Source organism: Ctenocephalides felis, unplaced genomic scaffold (assembly GCF_003426905.1).
Source record: "Ctenocephalides felis isolate EL2017-DRISC unplaced genomic scaffold, ASM342690v1 CF-g0.4_SCAFFOLD_01886, whole genome shotgun sequence".
In the NCBI taxonomy this organism is placed as follows: Eukaryota; Metazoa; Arthropoda; class Insecta; order Siphonaptera; family Pulicidae; genus Ctenocephalides; species Ctenocephalides felis.
The window spans coordinates 143,981,045-144,005,515 of NW_020538040.1; the positions used below are offsets into that span (position 1 = coordinate 143,981,045).

General features: G+C 29.1%; 1 protein-coding gene across 1 annotated transcript in view; it reads right to left on the reverse strand.

The window, feature by feature from the left end:
* LOC113376018 (muscle calcium channel subunit alpha-1) overlaps nucleotides 1-24,471 on the reverse strand; it is a 61,609-nt gene that overhangs the window by 16,954 nt on the left and 20,184 nt on the right. Inside the window, exons 6-22 of the mRNA XM_026615949.1 lie at nucleotides 22,798-22,904; nucleotides 18,859-19,011; nucleotides 16,504-16,694; nucleotides 16,314-16,417; nucleotides 14,767-15,176; nucleotides 13,071-13,144; nucleotides 12,849-13,000; nucleotides 10,852-11,062; nucleotides 10,665-10,785; nucleotides 9,446-9,543; nucleotides 9,228-9,337; nucleotides 8,904-8,986; nucleotides 6,950-7,073; nucleotides 6,013-6,142; nucleotides 5,788-5,954; nucleotides 5,142-5,229; nucleotides 3,627-3,734 (exon numbers count right to left, since the gene is read on the reverse strand). Coding sequence (XP_026471734.1) covers nucleotides 3,627-3,734; nucleotides 5,142-5,229; nucleotides 5,788-5,954; nucleotides 6,013-6,142; nucleotides 6,950-7,073; nucleotides 8,904-8,986; nucleotides 9,228-9,337; nucleotides 9,446-9,543; nucleotides 10,665-10,785; nucleotides 10,852-11,062; nucleotides 12,849-13,000; nucleotides 13,071-13,144; nucleotides 14,767-15,176; nucleotides 16,314-16,417; nucleotides 16,504-16,694; nucleotides 18,859-19,011; nucleotides 22,798-22,904 — 2,431 coding nt within the window. The remainder of the gene's footprint in view (nucleotides 1-3,626; nucleotides 3,735-5,141; nucleotides 5,230-5,787; nucleotides 5,955-6,012; nucleotides 6,143-6,949; nucleotides 7,074-8,903; nucleotides 8,987-9,227; nucleotides 9,338-9,445; nucleotides 9,544-10,664; nucleotides 10,786-10,851; nucleotides 11,063-12,848; nucleotides 13,001-13,070; nucleotides 13,145-14,766; nucleotides 15,177-16,313; nucleotides 16,418-16,503; nucleotides 16,695-18,858; nucleotides 19,012-22,797; nucleotides 22,905-24,471) is intronic.

Below are 24,471 nucleotides of genomic sequence, written 5' to 3' on the forward strand. Positions count from 1 at the left end.
AACCGTATACTATGAGGGAAAATAGTCACAAATGCCGCGCGAGCTTGAACAACTTTGGGCCTACATTTTCGAATCTAAATCGTAAGTTAAGGGGTTAAAAGTGTTTGATATATCTATAAATGAATTTCTATGTCCTCCGTTTGTACAATGAAAAAACAATTGCTAACATGATCGGAAGCATCAATCTATCGTGTTCGTATGACTACAAGTCTAAATGGCTTTCGATCTATTCTGGAAAATGTAACAGTATGCATTGTGTACCATAAAGGCAGTGTTTAAAAGGCATGTGGTTGTGTGACTTATATTGGCTTATTAGGTACATCGACATATGTGGAATTTTGTCATTGATTTGATGATTTTACAAATTTGAATGATATCTATGATAATAAAAATATACAGAAGATATACATCTTCTTTGCGATAAAAATAACTACAACTAATTTGCCTATTCCACAAATATTGTATAATAAGCGCCACATCGTTCGTTCTGCCTAGCTCTTGACAAGAACTAGAAATTTAAAATTGTAATAATCATATTAATTTTGAATGGTATTGTTAATTTTAAATATTTACATTAGAGTTAAATCGCTGATAATTAAAATTATCAGGAGTTACTTGAAAATTTAAATATGGTGTTATCAACGTCCGGCAGCATATCGAATGAATGCACCTTGTGGTACTAGATAAAAATTTAATAAAATAATTATTATATATTATGATTTTATTGTATATACTTTGTACCTAACATTCTTGATTTACGTGAATAACATCATTTCATAGTGTAATAAAATTAAGTCAGCTACAACCTGAAGGTATAAACTCTTCTCGATTAAAATAAAAGTACGAATTTATGATATTTAACATATATTATATTACATTCTTCGTTTAATGTCAATCAAATGAAAGGATTCAAGTTTCTTTTATTCCATTCCTATATTTATGGCCAACTCATGGAAGTAAAAACGAAAATTTCAAAACTTTCTTGTAATTCTTGGTTTAGTAACAGAAACAAGATAACAGATTATGGAAAAAATTAACGACTAGAATAAATTTCTGTTTAGACCATTTTAGAAATATAAGCTTAAAAATAAATAAAAATTATATTTATACTAACCTGTCAGCACAATCTGTATGTGAATATATTTTGTTGTACATTATCTATATTTTTGTATGAATCAATAAAAAATCATAGATATCATAATATTTGTATCATTATCAAATGCTGATGACAAACAGCGAAAGTTTGAATTGCAGTTGAACACATATCACGCGACAATCACATGCTGTTAGTGAGCTAGTTATTTTTTGTGTTTTTTGTTCAGAATCCCATTATGTTCCCAAAAATGATAACTGTATGGTTAAATCGAACATAACGAATAATGCACAAATTATTTCTCATGTCTTTCCATGGACGTGTATGCATGTGATGTTGGGGTGAAAATCAGACACTCGCAGGTATTTACAAATGCAAACAAATGCTACCGGTTTTGTCCAAAGGTCGGTATAATTGTTTATAAGGTTAATGGAATCAGTTTGTGGATTTCGATTTTAAACTAAATCGCAAAACGCAAAAATGTCACAACTCTCTAGTTTCAAATAAAACGCAAAAATAAACGCCAGAAAATATCATAACTACGTAATCTATAATATATTGTGTGTCTTAAAATTTGAGTAATGGCGTGGTATTATATGATATACCGATTGAATTACTCGCTCAATAGCAAAACTTCCAAAAGCATGAAACTAAAAGCACTCTGTGATATTATACATTTTACCCATGAGCAAAAGCCTACAAGTTATTGTAAAATAATTGAAAATGTGACTTAGACATTGCTTTCATACAATGCTTAAAAATATTCGTTCGCTCTATTCAAATTACATATTTGCTCCTTCGTTACATTATGCGCTCTGATTTCATACATACATTATGTTTCATTCAAATAATCAGACAAACATACACATATACTTATATATATTCATAAAGTGCATAAAAAGCAACAAATTTGTGATAATTTATAAAATTTCTGACAATTTTCGAAACAACGTTATTAATTTATTCATTGCGTAAGTAAAATATTGAAACATCTAGCAATTTATTTTGCTGATACCTATTAAATATATCTTTTGAAATATAATCAGGTAAGGCATATGTAAGAAAAGCTTTATGAACGGTTGTTAACACATATTAAAAAATGTAGAACTGATTCGCACATTTTACTTCTTTAAAGGATGGAAAGACTTCCACTGTAATGCTCATAGGATTTTCTCTAATTATATTAAATTCATATTATTATAAATGGATATCAATATACATTTATGTACACAAACACAAACACAAACACACACATATATATATATATATATATATATATATATATATGAATAAGAAATGAATTGATTAAATATCATATAGTAATTTTTTTCACATCTCCACAAGTTTTACCAAAAATCTGATGAAAATCACACCTTACAGACTGTGTCTGGAAGCAATTCCGTTAGATGTGATTTTTTTTCAGATTTTGCCATATGATTTCAGAATTTATCTTTTCTACCTGTTCTAATGTATAATCAGGTAACAAAGCTATGATTTATATGAATACAAAAAAATGCCGTTAATAAGCACTATGTTGCGATATTCTATGTTTACTTATCTATGATCCTACCATTATTTACAACATTGCTATTAATAATTATAATATAGAGTATATTTGAATTCAGGCATTGCAATATTTTATAGACTTAATTCGAAACTAAATTCTTTTAATTTATGTACAGTCTATTGCACGTACATAGTTTTAAAAAGCTCGAAGTTCAAATATATTCAATTCATTAATTTTTACTGCAATAACAGTACTTGATAGATCCTAAACTCTAAATGCAACAGTACGGCAACAAAATTGTATAAAGACTTAGAAATGAGCTCGAAGCTTAGAAAAAAGCTCGAACGGCATCTCGTACGGCAACAAAATTGTAGAAAGACTTAGAAATGAGCTCGAACGGCAACTCGTACGGCAACAAAATTGTAGAAAGACTTCGAAATGAGCTCGAAGCTTAGAAAAAAGCTCGAAGTTCAAATATATTCAATTCTTCAATTTTTACTGCAATAACTGTACTTGATAGATCCTAAACTCTAAATGCAACAGTACGGCAACAAAATTGTATAAAGACTTAGAAATGAACTTAAAAAATACTACTAAAATAATTTTTATAAATGCTATTCCTTGTAAAATCCGTATAACGATTACATTATTATATTGATGAATTCCGAGGTTAATAAGTGATATTTTTTGTAAATATCGAAATTACATGCAAGCAAACTCTAAACTGATATTTAATTATGTCATTGATATCCATTAGTTATAATATTATTTTAAGAATATTTTTAGTCCTGAATCATGCACAGTGGTAGTCTTCCTATATGGTTCTGTATTTTTTACCAGTCGCTCACTCATTCAGGCGCTATAACCACTCCGGAAGGAAGGTGACAAACAAAAGAAAAATAATAATAAACATGGAGAGCTTTGAACCCAATCTTGTCCTGAATTTGGCGTGCTGGAGATTAATCAAATACCCAAAGGTGCATTTGCGGATTAGACATAACCAGCAGCGATATTGGCAGTGCCTACCTTAAACAATTGCACGCCGATTACCGCGAACATGAACTGTAGGAGACAGGTCACTAGAACAATGTTGCCAATAGTCTTAACGGCCACGATCACGCACTGGACTACATGCTACGGGATAGAATTATATGAGAACAGAAGAACAGAACTGATAAACAGAACAGCAAACAGAAAAATGAAAATGAACAAAACGAGTGAAAAACTCAAACGTGAGAAGAAACTCTTGTGTTGTTACGCATAGCTGCTCCGACTCGTCAACATCGTCCACGAATCAAACGAGCCGACCCCAACTGCCTGGTTTATATTATGATAATGCATTGTTTTATCCTTTTAAATAAATAGGATTATAGTTAAATATAAAAATGTATTTAGTAATATTCAGTAAAAACAGCGGCGTAAAGCAATAGCATGATCAACCCATCACTCATAAATATATGTAACATTAACCCTTTCAATACGGCGATATTTTCACTGAGTGACACTGCTGTACGAGCAGTGGCGGATCCAGGGGGTGGGTCACGGGGGTCATCACCCCTCCTGAGCTTGTTTTAAGACATAGATAGAACACTAATTCAGCAATAGTATTACTTCATAATGATTTTATTTATGTATTTTGTTACCAAACACATTCTATAAATTCAATATGTAACTTATTATAGACGAACGGCAGAGTCAAAGGCTCCTATAATTTAAGTCATTATTACGAATATATGTTCTATACATAATTTAGTTATGTGACCCTAGCGCCAAATTGGATCCGCCACTGTGTACGAGCCAAGACGCCGAAGGTTTTGTTTCGCAAAATATTTCAAGGTTTTTTAAATTATCATCAATAAAAATGCATTTAGTGAAATATCTTGAAGTTCGAAATAGCTTGAACACTCAGACAGTTGTCGACTCTCGCAGAAAAAGGGCTAATATTTGATGTACGATGTACTGTATATATAAAAAACTTAATTTTGTAGAAACAACAGGCAAAACAAAAAGATTTGAGTTAATATTAAAATAATACGTATCTTTTCTAAAAAGTTGCAAATCACTCTCTTTCATATTAATTTCGAATTTACGACATCTTCAATTATATAATTTTAATTTTTATTTAATTCAATATTGAATTAGAATAATACCACTGTTGAATCTTAAAGCAGTAGTAAGATGTGATTGAAGAATTATTTTGGAGCAGACAAAACCATGTACAGTCTTAAGATGCAAAAATAGTGAAAGAAATATTTTCAATTTAAATACGTTATAGGAATAGAAAAGTTATACGCTATAGAAAGCTAATAAGAATAATTTATAAGTAAAAAATATATATTTTTTAATTATAACCAGAAATCAAATATTACGGTAATTAAAATTAAATGATAACGTTATTTTGCTTTTTATTTCAATTTGAAAAATATCTTTAGGGGTTGATGCTAAAGCTTTACACCGAGCGGTAATATTTCTGGAAGGTAAGCATTATAATTATTAAAACTAAAAAATGAACGATATATTAGCAATAAGATTCTTTTATACCTTAAGACCTTTCGCTCGATTGATTGCACGAAGAGGTCTCAGCACACGCAATACTCTCAGAATTTTTACAACGGATATGGCCCCAGAACTGTAAGTATATCAGATTTAAATAAACGATCAATTTCAACATAGATTAACAAGTATAAACTGTATTAAGTATAATTATAATAATTAATGGACCGATGCTGCCGCATAACAGACAAACATTATGGCAATGCCACGCCATGAAGAACTTTCTATACTAATTCGTTCTAAATATTGACAAAAGCCATGTGGTTGCTGTAAAATCAGACGTTTTTCTCAGGTTGTCAGGTAGAAAACCTAGAAATCGCACAAATGTCAAAAAAAAATACGATTTTATATAACAGGGTCTTTGTGACCAAGCTTTATAACATACGAGTGACATTGCAGTTTATGAGTAAAACGCCTGATTGCACAGCAAATACATGATACTTTGACACTATTTAGTATGGTTCAGTAGCAAATGTATGGAGGTTGGAGCATAACATGACCTTGCCATAACATTGGTCTGTTATGCGGCAGAATAAGTAATTTCTCATACGATTAAAATGTTAAATAATGTTACTAAATTCTATTAAAGTATGTATAATAAAACAAAATAGCTTTAATGATTTATTAGACTCACCTGAAGTAAATTGATATAAGAGACACACATACAACTAACAAGTCGAGAAGATTAAACGCTGACCGACAGAATGCACCTTTATGCAAGACGAAACCATATGAAACCAATTTTAACAGTAACTCCACAGTGAAGGCACCAGTAAAGAAGTAGTCAAAGTAATTTAGAATCTGCAATGAATATTAAATTGAACAAGTCCTCTTACAGTTAATTATTGTTCTCAGTTACCTGGTTGCGTTCTGAAGCTGCGTTGAGTGGATCTTCAGCAGCCAACATAGCTGACGAAAACATGATGCAAACCAAAATGATGTTACCGAAATAGCTGTGGTTGCATAACCAGTGGCAAAAAACACGAAATCTGTAAAATCATACATAAAATTTGTCAAGAAATAGAATTATTTCGTCAAAGCACTTCTATATAAAAATGGAATTAGCAAAATTATAGAGTAACGCAAATTATATATCTCTGCCGGCATCTTGTGATCAGCTCTACTGGAAAACCCATTCATATGAATCATGCAACAACTATAGCTGTGATCGAAAGTCAAATCTAGTGCACTATTTCTAAACTACTCAACCAACTACAGTTGTGCTCCTGTTTAGCAGAATAATTATGATATCAAATAAAAAAGTCAATTCATACTGGTAATAAGTTATTTAGAACGGTGATTATGAAAAATGTTAATACATTTTTCAAACCTAGAAAAAATATATGAATCGACTTAGTTTGAATCACGGCGTGGGAATGTTATGCAGTCTAATAAAAAAGCTATTCGATCAAAATTTAATGAATTTAAATTTAATGCTAAAAGCAACTAAATAGATTAAGCTGTTCGTTTAATTATTATAATGCTTTATTAATTTGTGTGGGGCAAAAGTATAAAAGAATAAGGCAAAAATTTTATTCAGCATAAGTTCAACAAATCTATCATTCGATTTAAAATTGAACGAAAACAGCAATAGCTCTTTCTGATCCAAAATAAAATATCTACTAAAACTACAACAACATCCTCTATGTGCAAAAAGCTTCTTTGCAGTGATGTCTGCGTGGAGATTCTGATTTTGTGTGGAGTGTTTTGTTGCTAGCGGCGGTGCAAATTTCTACATTGAACATCCACTAAAAACTCGGGCACTATTTTGGCACATCCGAGTGCGCGCCCGTCACCTGTTTGTTGGTGAAAAAATGTAGAACGAAGACGCCTGAGGAATTGGTTGGGTCTTAGAGGCCATGTTGAAATCGGACATTCTCCTAGGTCGGGCAGTAGTGCACTCTTCAGCTTCCTCGTGCTCTGAAACGTAAAACGCGCAACACGGCGCGAGGTTATCAAAGAGGTCAAAAACGGGCGCGGAGCATCCAGCGAATATCGAAGAAGGGCAGGGTAGGAGATTAGGTAATATAAGATTAGGAAATAACGTTTTGAATAATATCAAACTCCAATATGGACCTAATAAATTCTTAATGAGAAACCTCGAGACAAGAACATAGTCCGCAAACTACTTCTCTTAAAAAGAAAAATGGTATTAATGAAAATGGATTTTGTTTTCAACTATAAACCACAATTTTCCATCTTTTTGTAAGAAGTTTGCCCATAAAACAAAATTAAAAAATGTATTCTCTAGAAGTGTGGTGTCTCAATCATTTGGTTAGGTTAATGCAGGTTAATAAAAAACAGAAAATAAAGTTAATTTTATGCTGTGCGTGCTTTATTTGTAATAGTCATATTTTATTCATAAGTATTGTATATACTGACGACTTAAATTGCATTGATTAAATGTAACAAATTTGTATTTGGTACAATCCACAAATAGCGTTCTAATATTACCATGTAAGATCACTCCTGGATTTGTTATCACAGAGTACCAGTTTATAAACCGCATTTCGGTGAATCAATTATTATTACTAACTAGTATCTGTATAGCATCGTGCCTTAAGGCAAATTGCTGGAACTTACCGTACCAAAAATTAAACTTTTTTCAATTATTTTGAAACTTTTAAACTTATTTGCAAAGCAATCGGGCTGATTTGGAAAAGAAATTTAAAAGCGCTGCGTCACAGTCTAACTGATAAACATTGGTACAGAACCCATAGAAATGTAAAAAAAATATACTTATTTTTAAAATCTCTATGAAATATCTGATTGTTTGATGTGGATATATCTAATATTTCAGTTTATACTTTTTTCACTCGATCTCTGAAACCTCTAGATCTGCCTTCCCAAAAATTTCACCTTTTATCATTTTGTTAAAGCAAGTAAATTGTTTTTTGAATTATTGAAATCGGACGCTCCGTTCTCTCAAAACCTCGTATATTTGAAACGACTGGACCTGCCATGGCCAAAAACTAATCATGACGTCTCCTTATCAACAAAAATCGAATGTTTTTGTCAAATCGTTCAGATCGGTTGAACCGTGTTCCCAAAATCGTCGACAAAAATTTGTATCCGCACACAAGTAAATATCATATATTGCGTTGCACGATTCTTAATAGTTGGAGATGATAGATACAAAATTGAACAGATAGTTAAGGAAAATGATTTTTAGAATAACAGGAAAAATGGGTATTCTTCTGATATTCAAATCATCGTACGATGCCAGGACTGGATGCCGCCGCGCTCTTTGCATACCTGTTGGTTTGTGATAAAATGAAAAATGCGCTTCCGGGCGGTATGGGTTTCTTCTTTTGCTTGATGCTAATATCAGACATACGCCTCGGACGAGCCGATTCCACTATAATCTCACCTTCTTCTTCGTCCTCTGGAATTTTACAATCGTGAATACAAAGTTCAAAATTAATCGCGGAAATAAACACTCGAAAGTCGATTTTGTCACGAATTGAAGTCAATAATTTGGGAAATTCGATTTTGAAAGTGGAACAACAAAAAAGTAAAAAATCGAAAAAAATTATTAATATATTTTAAAATAGCATTCACTTCAATTAAAAAAAGTAATGTAAAAATTATTCAAATTAAATTTATGAAGTTCAAAATTTTGTCTAAAACTAAAAACAACTGAACACCAGAAGATGAGTAAGTATTATTGGTAAGTTAAACTACACATCGAAGACCACCTGGAAATTCAATTAATTATTAAAGAGTAAAAAATAGTTATTAAAATTATACCTTGTTCTTCCATCTGCTGTTCATACTCCTCTTCCTCCAAGCGCACTTTTGCCTCCGAAGCCGTTTCATCACCATGTTCTGACCTAAAAGCAAAGAGTCATATACAGCTAAAATAAAACATTATATATAAATTCAAAAATTCTATTTATTTTATTTATTCAAAAGTTGAAAACAGTATGTAAAACCATGTTTTAAACGCAAATCAACTCTGAAGTTTATCAAGAAGGCATCATCTATTTCAACAATATCGATGGAATGATACTGTCTATTGTGTTTCTTCATTGCAAATTAAAATATTAGGTAATTTTTCACCATTGAACTTACATTTCTCCATCATACATATTTCTTTCACCATCACCATCCATATCCTCGTCCAAACATTCCTCATCTTGGTCCAGAACAGGCGTAGGGCTATGCGATTTCTGTTTCTCAGCCTGAAATCAATACACAGTATTAGCTTAATGTTATATTTGACATGTAATTTGAAATTTAATGAGAAGAAATTGAAAATATTTATTTATTTATATGAGACAATTAATTACTTCTCCTTCTTCCTCTTGTTCCTTCTCTATTGCCGTTAGAGATTCTGCGTCTGCCAAATTATCCACAGCGATAGCCAAGAAAACGTTTAACAGAATATCTGAGAGTTTGTAGTCAAGGATAATATATTAAATATAATATCTATGATAAATATCCTAGCAAAAAATTGATTTATTCAAGGAACGTGCGCATAATTCAAACGTAAACTATATTCATACTTTAAGAGCAATTGTAATTCTAAACATTTTTGTTGTGATGTTGCTTTTCATAAACTATATTGGTTAAATAGTGATTGCAATAAAACAATATTTAGTTTAGACTTCTTAACAAAATACAAATTTGTAATATTCCGAAATTCTAAAAACATAGTATATATAAATCATATCACAATGAGTAACATATAATCGATATTGATGTATATATCAAGTTAGAGGTTTTGATTAGATATTAAGCAATGTTAATTAAGAAATGTTTTAAAAGGGATTTGATTTACAGACATACATTTTGATTCATATTCTTTTATATTCACTTATAAAATTATATTCTATTATATAAAAATAAGTCGGGTTTTCACCTTTTTTGCATTCGTTGGAAAGGTCTCGGACTCCGTGAGGTTTATAGCAAAGAAAATTGAAGAAAGATTTCAACAGAAAAGCGGAAAACACTCTTTTTTTTCATATACGGCGTCATCTCTGATACTTAACATGCACTACAAACTAATATTTTTTGTTTGACAGCTACTCATTGTTCTCTGCTCAGTTAATTTCATTTGACATACCGGCATTGTGTTCACTGTAAAATTGTGCAAAAAAGTAAAAAAAAGTTATTCGTTTCCTAACATTTCAATTGGAAACCATCAAATCAATCACGTGTATTGTGCAAATTTTTATTCAATTTTAACAGCACGCAATTTTTTTCTTCATCTTTTAATCACCAAACGAAATGTTACATAAAATGGAACCATCTGGAGGTGAAACGAAGTTCGCCCGGTTTGCTAGTTCACTCATAAAATTAAGATGAGCATTATTCAATTTATAATTAATAGTTAACTGTTATAATTTGCGGTACTTCTGTTTGTTGGAACGTTAATTATAATGAGATTAGTGTTTTTGTTGATTTCAGTATCAGTTTTCAGTATATTATTTAAAATAATATTTGATTCAATTGAGACTACTATAGTTATATTCCTATTAATTTGAAGTTGAAAATTGAAAAGGATACAATTACCACATATGAACAAAATTATAAAATATATGCAGGCTAATATCCCTATCGAAGCCACACCACCATACGCTTGTATACCATCGTACATAACAACATTCCAATCTTCACCAGTTAATATCTGCAATTCGAATAAAAAAGTATTACCAAAAATTTGTATTCTTTTATGAAAATATTTTGTTTTTACCTGAAACACAGTTAAAAGACTCTGCCAAAAACTGTCAAAATTTCCCCGAGGTTTGTCTTTTGTCGGATCAAAATTAAATTTTCCTCCAAAAACTTGCATACCGAGAAGAGCGAATATAACAATGAACAAAAAGAGCAGTAGCAACAAAGAAGCAATTGATTGTATTGAATTTAACAATGAGGCAACCAGATTAGATAGAGATCGCCAGTATCTGAAAAATAAAATATATCATTAGTTTATGCGCATACAATTCAGAAAATTACTAAATATATTTTAAAAATATTTTTGTATATAATTTTAAATATCATTTCGACGTTGACGTAGTGTAATAATTGGGTCACATAAAAAACTGGAATTTTTTGTGACATATTTTGAAATCAATACGTTTCGGCTGTAGTCCTTGCCCTCATTCAGAGAACTAATATATTTGCTTAATCCAATTTCAAAAATAACTAGTGGGGCGCATGGCATCGTGCCTTAAGACAAATTGCTGGAATTTCCCGTAACAATTTTTTTTTTAAAGATTAACATTTTTGAAAAAAATTTACTCCAAAAAATTAGATTTTTGAGAAACTATAAGTTTTTGACAAAAATTTACTTTTTTTTGAAAAAAATACTTTGCGAAGAAAAGTGTATTCTGACATATTTTGGAAATTCTGAAATTTTTTTCAAAGTAATCGTACTGCTTTAACTGCATAGAGATAAAATATCGAAGCGCGTAAGCGCCGCGCCGCCGTCTAACGGATAAGCATTGGAACGGAACCCATAGGAGGGTAACAAAATTTATACTTATTGTTAAACTCTCTATAAAATGTCTGATAATTTGATGTGCATATGTCTAATGATCATTTTTGACCGCCAGATGGCATTTTTTTTTACTTTTTTTACTGGATCTCCGAAACTGTTTAACCTGCCTTCATGAAAATTTGATCAATTCATCTTGTCAATACAAGTAAAATGTTGTTTGAATTATTAAAATCGGACGCTCCGTTCTCTTGAAACTGAGTTACCATTTTCGGCACTTCTTGCCCCGTATCTTCAGAACGGCTAGACCTGCCTTTGCCAAAAACTGATCAGCACGTCTCCTTATCAATACAAATCGAATGTTTTTTTGAATTATTCAAATCGCTTCATCCGTGTTCCCGAAATCGTCGACGACAATTTGTATCCGAACACACACACATACACGCACACACACACGCACACACACACACATACACACACACATACATGTTTTCTAAGGTATGCCAAAATGTTCAGAAGTTTTTGAAACGTAAAGATATATAAACACTTTCATTTGCGATTTTTTTGCGATTACTATAACTTGCCCTACGGGAAGTTAATAATAATAAAAGAAAATAAAATAAATAAAAAAATACTAGTCGTTTCTACAGATGGCAACCAAAACAGTTCTCATGTTTCTATTTAATGAGTTATTTTTACAATTTATGTAATAGGTTGAGAGCTATTTTGACTTTGAAAGTTATTTCTATTTATATTTTCAAGTAAAAACTGTTGTCACTACTGTTTGATAACATGCTGCTCGAAGCGAGATCGAACCTGGGACCTCTGATTCAGGTCCAGTCGTTCTAGCCACTTACATACTAGCGAGCCCCAATTAAATTTGAATTAAAAAATATAGAAAAAATATATATTTGTAGAATGTAGAAAACTATAGTAGTTAAAACTGCAATACAACTTTACTAGCTAAAAATCCACTATAAAATTATATTATTTGATATTATATTCTGTTTTTACTTATGTCAAAGCCAAACCGTTATAAAAAATACGTATATTTTCCGTAGAACTTGAGTTGAACACAGGGTAATATAAACAATATATTTTACAGAAAATAAATAAACCACTGCAGTGAAAATAAATAATCCACTGAATATGATCCTCAATATAAACAAATAAATTTTTCTCTCTCTGTTATTTCACAGAGTATATATTTGTGTTGAATAAAAATATAATTTGAATAAATTTGATTTACTCACTTGGTCACTTTGAATACACGTAGAAGTCGAACACAACGTAACACAGAAACACCCAGCGGAGGCATCACTTTAGTATTGGTCAAAATCATTTCTCCTATACTACCAATCACCACAAAACAGTCAAACCGGTTAAATAATGATACAAAATATCCCTAGAAATATATTTATTAGTTAATAATTAATTATTTTATTTTACATTCTTATTTGCAGAAAGGTACATACCTGGAATCCTAAACTGTACATCTTTAACATCATCTCTAGTGTAAATAAAGCTACGAAGAATACGTTTGTTACCTCTGGAAAATAAATAGAAAAAAAACATTAGTAATCAAAATACAATCATTAAATTGACACAATAAATAATTGTTAGGTCTAAATAAAATGTTCAAAACGATCGCTCAAAATTTAATGTAAACTATTTTTCAATAAATGCTTACTGTGCAATTTTGATTGTAAAAATTACCAAGTTGCAGTGAATAGATATTGATAAGTTTTTTGATAACAGGATAGATTAACAATAGGGTAGAGCAGGGCACAAAGTCCCTATTTGACTTTCGGTAAATATACTGTCTGAACCAAATGAACTATAATACATCACAGCAAATAACACTCATTTCGTCATCTGTCCCTTTTTACCTCTTAGGCCGGGTTAAAAGAGACAGACATCGGGCAAACAGATAAAATGTCTTATTTTTAATTTTCATAAAATTTTACAAAATAATAGCTAAATTATTTAACAAATGAGAAATAAGTATTTCCTGTCCACATTTTTAAAAACTTACACCTATTGTTTACACCTTTGCCAGGGTAAAATTTCAGTTGGTTCTTTTTACCCCATTTTATAGATCAACAAGCATAAATTCCCCATCCACATGTGAAATAATAAAGAGATTTTATAAAAACGAATGAATTTAACTTAAAATTAACAACACATCTTATAAAACAATTCAATAAAATACTCAATAAATAATTCAATAAATAAATAACTCGTGAACTAAACAACAGCAATCACAATAAAGATTTTAAGTCAGACTTGGGGGTATTCTAGTGTAGAAATTCAAAAAATCGTATTTTTTTTATTTCATATTTTCAAAGTTTAACTATCTAAGAATATGGGTTCGAGAAGGTTTTTGAAAATCTGAATTATTTTCGGAGATATAGGCATTTTACTGACTCGGTCTCCATGCTGGTTTGGCTTCACGCAAAACTTTAAATGCGTTTTTCTCAGAACAGACAGAAATGTTCAGAGAGTCTTGTTTATAGACCTATCTATAGCCCGAACTAGGATTATCCCCAAATTCCAATCTTTACTATTTTTAAAAAATTCGAGAAACTCAAAAAAACAGTAAAAAACACTTTTTTTGCAAACAGACGCCAATTTGTAAAAAAAATATTTTTACTCATAGCTAGCTCGGGCGATTGCGACATCATTGTAGATTGATAATCTTTTTATGTTTTGCATTTCCGATGGCTAGAAGCGCTGAAATCTTGTGAAGACTATGGTGCCAATTTTTTGAGACCATCCACTTCATCAGCTGCCAGTTTTTACAATTTTCAACTTCTTTATTTTTTAATTTTTGTTTTGTATTTTAATAATATTAATAAATAAGTGGTCAAAAAATGGATAGTAAAAACATTCAATACTTTCTTTTACGACACTTTAAAAATGACCTAAAATTCATCGCTCTACACTAGAATACCCCTTTAAGGTGGCGGCTGGTTATACATTTTTTACCCTGTACTTTCAAATATCCTTTCCAAAAAAATCCTAACATTACTTGATTTTGAAATATTGGTGGTGAACTTTATTTGTAGAATTAAATATTCAAAACCAGGTTTTTGGAAGTAAATGAACGGAAGTATGTAGTTAAATACATAATTATTTTTATCAATTACCACGTTTGTTTTTGAACTTTACCTTGAAAATCATCCAGCCACAAAGGTTGTCTATAATATTCGGTCGCCAAAACGCAAGTATTCAGAAAAACTAGAACAATAATCAGCCAATAGAACGCCTGCGACTTGACGGCTTTCCGGCAACCTCTGCGCATTCGCCTATTTATCCGATCCATGCTCTTTTTCTTTTGCTTATACCAGGACTCCTGCTGTATTTCACCTTCCTCGCCAAGTTGGTCCGAAGAATCCATCTCGTTAACCATTTTACCTTTGCCGTCCTGCATAACTTGGTCCTCACCTTCGGGCTCTATGTCTTCAGCCTGCGTTATCCAGTCGAGGTACCCCCGAAGATCTTCCTCAATCTGCTGCTTTTCACGCAGTTTGTGGAAATCTCCGCGGGCTTTGGCTTTTTCTCTTTCTTTAGAAAATTCTCTGGAAGTGATAAATTGTACGTGTGAATATTTTTGTTTAAATATTACTAAGCTAGGTGATAATTATAGTAACATTAATATGTAATTAAAAACACAAAAATCATTTCTATCGCAGGTACTAACTAGAAAACTTCTTCTGAAACACTACACAAACTTAAGTATTTTAAATATAAATATGGTCTATATACCAAGACAAAATTAAATCAATCACAAACTAAATTTAAATTCAAACTAGTTGGTATTGGTATTTTGCCTTGAGGCAAGTTACATGAACTTCTCCATATGTGTAAATAATCGATTTAATCAATAAAAATAAATTAATTTATGAGTGATTAAAAGTATTCCCAGTGGATTCATTACACATAATTAAAAACGAACGAACACGTTAACTCGGAGTATTTTCTAAAAGAAAATGTTCACAAATCAATATTTTTTATAATTGAATCAGTTTCCGTAGGACATGAAAGTCCTACGGAAAGTTTAGTATGTTCATTAAGACCAAGCACTCTATCGTTATACCAAGTAAATCGTCTAATTTTAATTTTAACAAACGTCAAAAAAACTACTCATTTTCTCAAACTTTGATGAAATTTTAAAATTAAACAACTTGTCGTAAGGCCGTAATATTTCAGTAAGTTCTATAAGACCAGGATATATATCGCCAAAAAAAAGTTCCATAAAAATCGGCTTAATTTTTTTTTTCAACAGTTAATTAAACGGCTCGATAGATTTTCAACAATAACTAATAAGTATCATTCCCAAATGATATCTTTCGAACAGTTTTTCATTTTTGAAAATCGATTCGGTAGTATGAGCTTGAATGTGGACGAAAAGTTTAACACTTTTTTCCAAATGGCTCGGCCGATCGCTGCACAAATAATCCATACCAAAATACATCGATTGGCTTTTAAATTTTTGAAATCGGTTCAGGCGTTTTTGAGCAAACGACGATAAAAGTTATAATTTTGATAAACGCCAAAAAAACGACACTAATTTTTGCAAACTTTGACAATTTTTTAAAATTAAACAACTTGTCGTGAGATCGTCATATTCTAATATGATCTATAAGACTATGGTATAAAAAAAAGGTATTTTTTACTACAATTAATCCTACAACCAGAATTATAGTGAATCATACCCGCTCAAGACACCAAGAATTAGATTCATAACGAAAAATGCTCCCAAGATAACCATAGAAATAAAGTAACTCCATTGCCACGAGTTTCCCATCGCATCTTCAATCTGTGACATAGAAATAAATCAGATAAATAAAATAATTATTCTTGATTCGATGAATAAAGATTGTTATTACGATGTTTCAAACTTACATCATACAAGACGTCCGTCCAGCCTTCCAGAGTGATACATTGAAATACCGTCAACATAGCCAAACCGAAATTGTCGAAATTCGTTATCCCGAAATTAGGTCCAGCCCAATAATACTTACAGACCATACCATCTTCACATTTGAATGCCAAAGGATCATCTCCGCACGGGTGAGGATCATCCATCATTTCCTCTAAAAATAAATAAATAGTTTTGTGAATTATCAATATATTTTTGAATCTAAAATATTTTAAATTGAGACTTTCACGTGTAAACATGAATTGTTATTCACATCACATTCTATGTTAAAAATGTAACTTTGGGATTTTATACCAAACTCCGTTACTTGGTTAAATCTAATTCATGGCCAGTTGACTTTATATGTGGTCTAGCGAGCGATTTATAGAGTTAGATAAATGTATTTCTTTGGCTATTTTATATCGCAATTTCCAATGTGCTTTCTTTAACAATAATATTAGTTCCTGTGTGCAAATGTTATCACGCCATAAAACATAAAAATAATAAAAGTTAGAAGTTTTATATATTGCACGTAGATCCTTTAAGAGATGAGTTTCCGATACCGTTGATGTTGGATATAAAGACACGTGTAAAAATGAAAAAGTATTTCTGGTTCTCGTACATTTGTGCGATATCATGGAAGTAATTAAATATATTTCTCAACTAGATTAATTGTGATTATTAATATTTTAACAAAATATCATTGGATGATATTTAGAATTTTTTATTTCAATGACAAATAATATTAATAAAAATTAAGTAATTTATAAATAATTATACAAAGATAGTTTACATATTACACAAAAACAACTTAAAAACCAACTTATTGTTGATTAAATTCTAATTTGTTCATTGTTGTAAACATATTTGTTTTAGAAAATAATTGAATTCTTTAATAATGTTTCACTGTTAGTATCAATAGACTCAAAAAAGTGCTTAATATACATTTTTAAACAAATTCTTTTTCTGATTATTTCTTCATCACAATATATTGATATTGGATTTTACAATGCTTCCTAAAATAATAAAAAATAAATATTTCTCACATGCTAGGGGAAAATATAAAAAAAATATTATTGATTAAATTTTAAATCATTTAGTTTTTTTGTATAATGTTTCAATTTTTTTATTAGTACAAATAGTCAACTTTTGTGTATACAGATAAGTGAAAAATAGCAAGATTAGTTTTTGATAAAATTCTAGTTAGTTTATTTTCAAATCACATTAAAAAATTAAATTCCGTGACATTTAAACATTTTTATTAGTTTTAATTGCACCATGAATTGCACCTCTAAAATACTAAAATAGCAATTTTTCACTTTTCATATCTATCAACAATAGCAAAATTTGATGTCGATTTTATTCCAATTTGTTTAGTTTCATTAAAATAAAAAAAATTGAATCCATAATGTTTGAAATTATTAATTCATACTAGTAGCCCCACTAAGATATCGATATTCCATAAATGTTTTCCAAAATACTAATATATTAACTTTACTCTGTACAAACAAGTAATAAGTAGTAAAATTTTTAGTTAATGAAATTACAATCCTAAAAATTCTGAAATAATTAAATCCATAATATTAAATTTTATTCATTAGTACCAATAGTCCCATGAAGACATCGATGTTTATAATTAATCTAATTCTTTTCGGTTATTTCTATTTTACAAATATTCTCTAAAATGATAAAATATGAACATTACCCTATACAGAATAGGAAAAAATAGTAAAATTTGTTATTGATTGAATTCCATTTCCTTAATTTTTATTACAATAAAAAAATTGATTTCATAATATTTCAATTTTACTATAATCACACCTTTAGCACCATGATCGATTCAATATTAATAATTTACGAAATATTGCATTTCATAACGTTGTGTAAAATACAATTTAGTGTTGCTAAAGTGATTTATATTCATGAATAATGAAATCAACATTTCACTATGTATACCAATTAATAGAGAAATTTATTGCTGATTAACTCGTTAATTTTTGCTATAATATTTCAGACTATCACTAACAATAGTCTAGTCTAATGAGAAGATTGATATTTATAATAAATCAAATTCTTTACCGGTTATATCTATTTTCAAATAAATTCTAGTTCGTTAATTTTAAAATCATTATTTGTAAAACTAATTGATTTAATGCTATTTAAATTTTTCTATTAGTATTAATTACACATTACATGAAAATAATATAATTTAATGTAGCTCATGAAGAGATCAATATCAATTAATAATCTAATATTTTTTCGGTTATTTTAATTTTACAAAATATGGATTTCTCGATGTTCTCTAAAATACTACGATAAAAAGTTTTCTCTATACATACCCGTAATGTTGTTGAAACATGTTTTGTGAAGCTTTCCCGAAAAAAGCTCGAGTCCTATAATCGCGTAGATGATTATTACGAACAGCACCAAAAGGGCAATGTGTAATAAAGGCACCATGGCACGCAGGATGGAATTTAGCACCACTTGAAGACCTGATAATAAAAACAACATATTGAAATTCCAAAATTGAAAACATTTGTAACATTTGGACATGAAAAAATAGAAATATTCATGTATAGAAGACCCTATAATAATTTATATAAACTTAACTTTTTTTAAAAATAAACTCTAGGAACGTTAAAAAATATGAAGATTTTTTCAATCTTTCATCGACTTTATAAACATATTCATGTGTTTCATATTTTTGACTATTGACTTTTTTCTCTTTTGTTAGTAAACAATTCCCAATTTTTTTTTATTAAATCATTATTATACAGCAATCAGAACAGTAATTACATTCTATGAGCTGCTTTGCTTATGTATATAAACTAAAAAGAATAAACTAAATAAGAATAAATAAAGATAATAACATAAGAATAGTAACTAATAATAATAATAATATATAATAATAGTAAATAATAAAATAATATAATAATACTACAAAAAAACCATTAAATTATCTAACATATTTTGATAATAATTGTTCCATTAAACAATTTGCTAGATTAGGATATTATCCATTGGTGAAATTCCCAAAAATATGTTCAGAGACTAATTCTCCGATAAAATAGACTGTAATCTAACACGTTGTCATGGCAACCCTGTGTTACGATGTTTTTTTTTCATATAAATTGGTAGCAAAAACTATCAAAATGCTATGTATTTGCTGTGAAGCTAGAAGTTTTACACAAAAAACCTAACTTTATGTATGTGTTACAATGACATATCAAAAAGATGCAGTTATGATAACATTTTTTTCATGTTTGTGCGCTTTCTAGTTAATTTACCGTTTGCCATACCTTAGGAAAAATGAATGTATGTATATGTGTATGTGTGTGTGTGTGTATGTGTGCGTGTGCGAATACAATTTTTGGTCGACGATTTCGAGAATGGATCAACCAATTTGTATGATTTAAAAAAAACATTCGATTCCTATTGATAATGAAGCACTGATTAGTTTTTGGCAAAAGCAGGTTTAGCCATTCCAAAGATATGGGATATTTTATTAACAAGAACAAACTTTGTTTACATTTTTGTGGGTTCCGTACCAATGTATATCCTTTATCAAAATTTCAAAATATATAAAAAAAATAAAAAAAGTAAACTTTTTACAGAAAATTCAAAATTTTTTAAAGTTTTTAAAAAAATTAAAGCTTTGTTAAAAATTTTAATTTTCTGTACAGCAGGAAATATTTCAAAGTACAAAAAATCAAATTTTTCAACAAAAAAATTTTAAAAATCTATTTTTTTCAAAGTTCTAAAAATATTAAATCTGTTTTAATAAGTTTAATTTTTGTTACGAAAAGTTTAGGTTAAGTTTTATATAAAAAAAGGCTGACTGTATAGAAAAAACGTAGCATTTTGACAGGTTTTACAACCATTTTATATAAATTGGCCCCTCAAATCTAATTACATAGCATACTTGTATTTTATAAAAATCAGGAAAGGATTTCAATATTTAACTTCTGATATATTATCTCATTAAGTTTGTTATCGATTATATAAAAATGTATTGCATATTTTTAGATTATTGATTTCTGGTTATAGGATTAGTACACATGTGCCAAAAATATGTTCACATTTATAAAAATCAGATAAGGACTTTCAATATTTATCTAGGTATAATTTATGTCGTAACGTCTTTTATCGATTATGTGACAATGTATTCAATAATTTTTATTCTTGATGGGAGTAGTTAATTTGTTCCAAATGTATTTTCAATTTCAAGTACATCTCATACTTACTCATAAAAATCAGAAAAGGGTCTTCATTGTTTAACTAGTGATAATATATCTAGTAACGTCTTTTATCGGTTGTATAAAAATTAACTCCATATTTTCAGATTATTGTCTTATATCTTATTTAAACACCAAATAGTATATAACACAAATATAAAAATCACGTGGTTATTTATTATAAATTTGTAATGTGCTTTTTTATTCAAAACTTTTTTTCACATTAATAAAGTTTAAAAGAACTTCAGATTTCAATCCGGATTTAATTTTGGATTCAAATTTTAATTAGGTGGATTTTGATAACAGCCGCGACAACGCGTGGCCGGGCATGCTAGTATATATATATATATATATAAATATATAAATATATATATATACGAGTATATATATATATATATATCATAATATTTATTCGGCTAGGTATTCAAATTTCAAAAGCTTTTCTTTCTGCTTATATATTCTTTAAGATATCATATTTTGTATGTATAATATATAAACAATTCTTATGTGACTTTGTTGAAAAATTTGAATATTTTACTTTTCCAAAAACTTAAGAATACATGCATGCTATTTTCTTTGAGAATTTGGGGAGAAATATATGAAATACAACGTTGATAAATTTTTTATATACTAAGGTTTGAATATTATAAAAATACATCCGTATTTTAATATTTTTTATTTAAACTACTGAAGCAAATTAACTTTAGCTAATAAAAGTCTAATATTCTTTAAGATTTACTTATTTCAAAATTAAATTTGATAAAAACGTAAATTATAACAAAATGTGTCAATAATAGATTTTTTTAATTTGAAATTAAGTAGCATCATTAAAAAACATTAATAATTGATTTTTTTTAATTTTTAATTCTTAATATTTAATGTCCTGTAAATTGAAACGTGAATTTAAAAAAGCCTGTGAATTTAATTAGATTTTGAAAAAAATATTAACTATTGTGTGAAACCTGAAATGAAAAATCAATACACACCATTATATACTTTTAAAATACTTTGTAGATTTGATTTGATCATCATAAAAGTAATGAGCAAATGGTAATTGCATATAATAATTTGATCAAGCTTGGAATGATTGTGAATTTGCAAAATTTTTATAGGCGAGACTGGGTACGGTTGTGCCAGGCCGTAGTGAGAGTCATCATGACATTTGAACTATACTGATTTTGAGATATACTCCAAAAGAAGAAAGATGAAGTATGTTTGTTCGAACAAGTTTACATTATTGCAATGACTCACAGGCTTATAATAATAGGATCTGTAGACCGGATTGCTTTTAAAGAGTTCAAAGTTAGTTGTTTTGTTTGATTTTTTTTAATAATAACTGTTGAATTTGAATACAGTTAGATTACTTTGTTTGTAATTTTGCTGTAAGTTGAACATTAATGGTTTATAACCAGCAATTAGTTTTTGTGTAGATAATTTAGCTCAGTTTGTAACAATGATTTGCTTTGGGAAAAAGTGTGCGTTGGGTACGGTTGTGACAACTTTTGTGGGTACGGATTTGTGAAAATTAAACATAAAAAAATATCTGACTTAACTGAGACAAAACACGAAAGAGAAAGGGAAAGAAAAATTCAATACAAGAAAAAAATAATTTCACAAAGATATTTTATTAACTTAAAAAAAATGTTTTGTTATATATTGTTATATTATATTCATAAGCTTTGTTTAAATGACTATGTTGTGTTGTGTTGTGTTGTGTTACATATTTCTGACTATAAAAGTCGTTATAAACCATTTTGTTGTTCCTGTTGTTTATGCCTGTCATAACCATACTGGAGGTGCAAAAGTTGTAATTTCATTTTATGACTAATTCATCGTATTTAGAAACAGTATTTCAGTATTACTACGTAGACAAATGTTCAAATAACCATTTAATTTATTTTTCTCCCAGCTAACTGGTAAATTAAATAAATTCTGGCTAAAAAAAGTGGCACAACAATACCCAGTCTCCCCTACTGTATAATGTGATGAAATAGAACACATTTAATGATAATTTTTACTACAGTAAATTATCGTCATACTTACTTGGAACACCGGAGACCAGCCTCAGAGGTCGTAGTACTCTGAAGGCCCTAAGTGCTTTCACGTCAAAGCCTTCTTTCATGAGAGACGAGAGCACTGTACTTATCATCCTAGAAAGCAAAGTATATACTCATCATACATTTATTTTCAACCTAAATGAGAATAACGCTAGGGAACGATGTGTTTTATACTTTTCTACAACTCGGGATGTGTTATGATATTGCACTTCCATTTTCAAAGTTTTCCTAGGTGTATTATTTCTAGCGCAGTTTTATTTTACACTGAATTAATTATGTTTTCATATTACTTAAATGCTTTTATACTATGAGTTGTAGGTAATGGAATACGGACAAGATTTTATTTTTTATTATACATTATTTTAAAAGTGTTATTTTTAGAATCAAAATATTTTCATTTTAGCTAATTGTAAGAAGCAGGTAATGGGTTTGAAAATTTACGTAATTGAAAAAAAATATAGTTGGACTTTTCGCAAATTATTTATATTAAATAAAATAAGCTATAAAAGTCGATTATTCATATTGACTCTCATTTTTTAGTTCCAGAAACAATAAATGTCAGTACGTACTACAAGCATAGAAGATTTTAGAAAAACAAATCACCATATTTTTAATAAAACATATCGACCGATTAGTTCGTTATCCAATTAGTTTCGATAAATTTGTTTTTATAAAAAATATTATCTAATTATTAAGAAAAATGCGACAAAGCAAAAATGCATATTGTTTTTTTATTTTACCAGACACCAAAAGTTTTATCACAAGTTGAATACATTTATAGTGAATTTCAAAATAAAAATATTCATTATCACCGCATTTATTGCAAAAGCAAATATCACTAAAACCCATTAATTATTAGTTATTTATGAAATGAATTAGCGAGCTGCTGTACATATCACGCTTCAAAAATAAATGGTATACAACAATTATTTTTATATAATGAAAATTTGATAGTGTTTATTTCAGGTGTCATCAGTACATTTTTAAAAACGTGAAATTCAATAGATAGTAAATATGTAAATATGTTCATAATTATACCAAACATATGAATATTTTTCTTTATTTAAATTGATTAGCGACGCTCTGTATTTAGATATTTATTCAAAAAAATATAGTCTTTGGAGGTCCAAACCTGCTATTATAAGTTAAATAGTAAATGAGTCTAGAGTCAATGAATTTAGAGAGTCAAGAATCTACAAAATTGCTATGAGATGATGGTTTTTTACTAAAATTTTAACTTAAAAATTGATTATATATATCAGTAGCATTAGTTATATGAGTGGAACGATTTTTAATTATATAAATATGAACACATTACACTCACTACTTCATAGCTAATGGTAATAATGCATTTTATGGATAAATAATTTGATGAGCTTTTATATATGTTAATCCTTTGTGCTACAAGTTTTCTATATATTTTTGCACCATATGTTAGTGAATAGGCTATTTAAACATAAATTATTATTAAATTATAAAATGTTACTATTAGCTATTCATAGGTTTTTTGTATTGCACTCGTATCTTACTTTCAGCGAGTATGAGAACAGGGAAAGCTCAACCGAGCTTCAATATGAATTTCGTAAGATAAATAATGTTTTAAAAATAATATTTGAATTATATGTATATGAGGTATTTACTGTGTAATATATGAGAAATA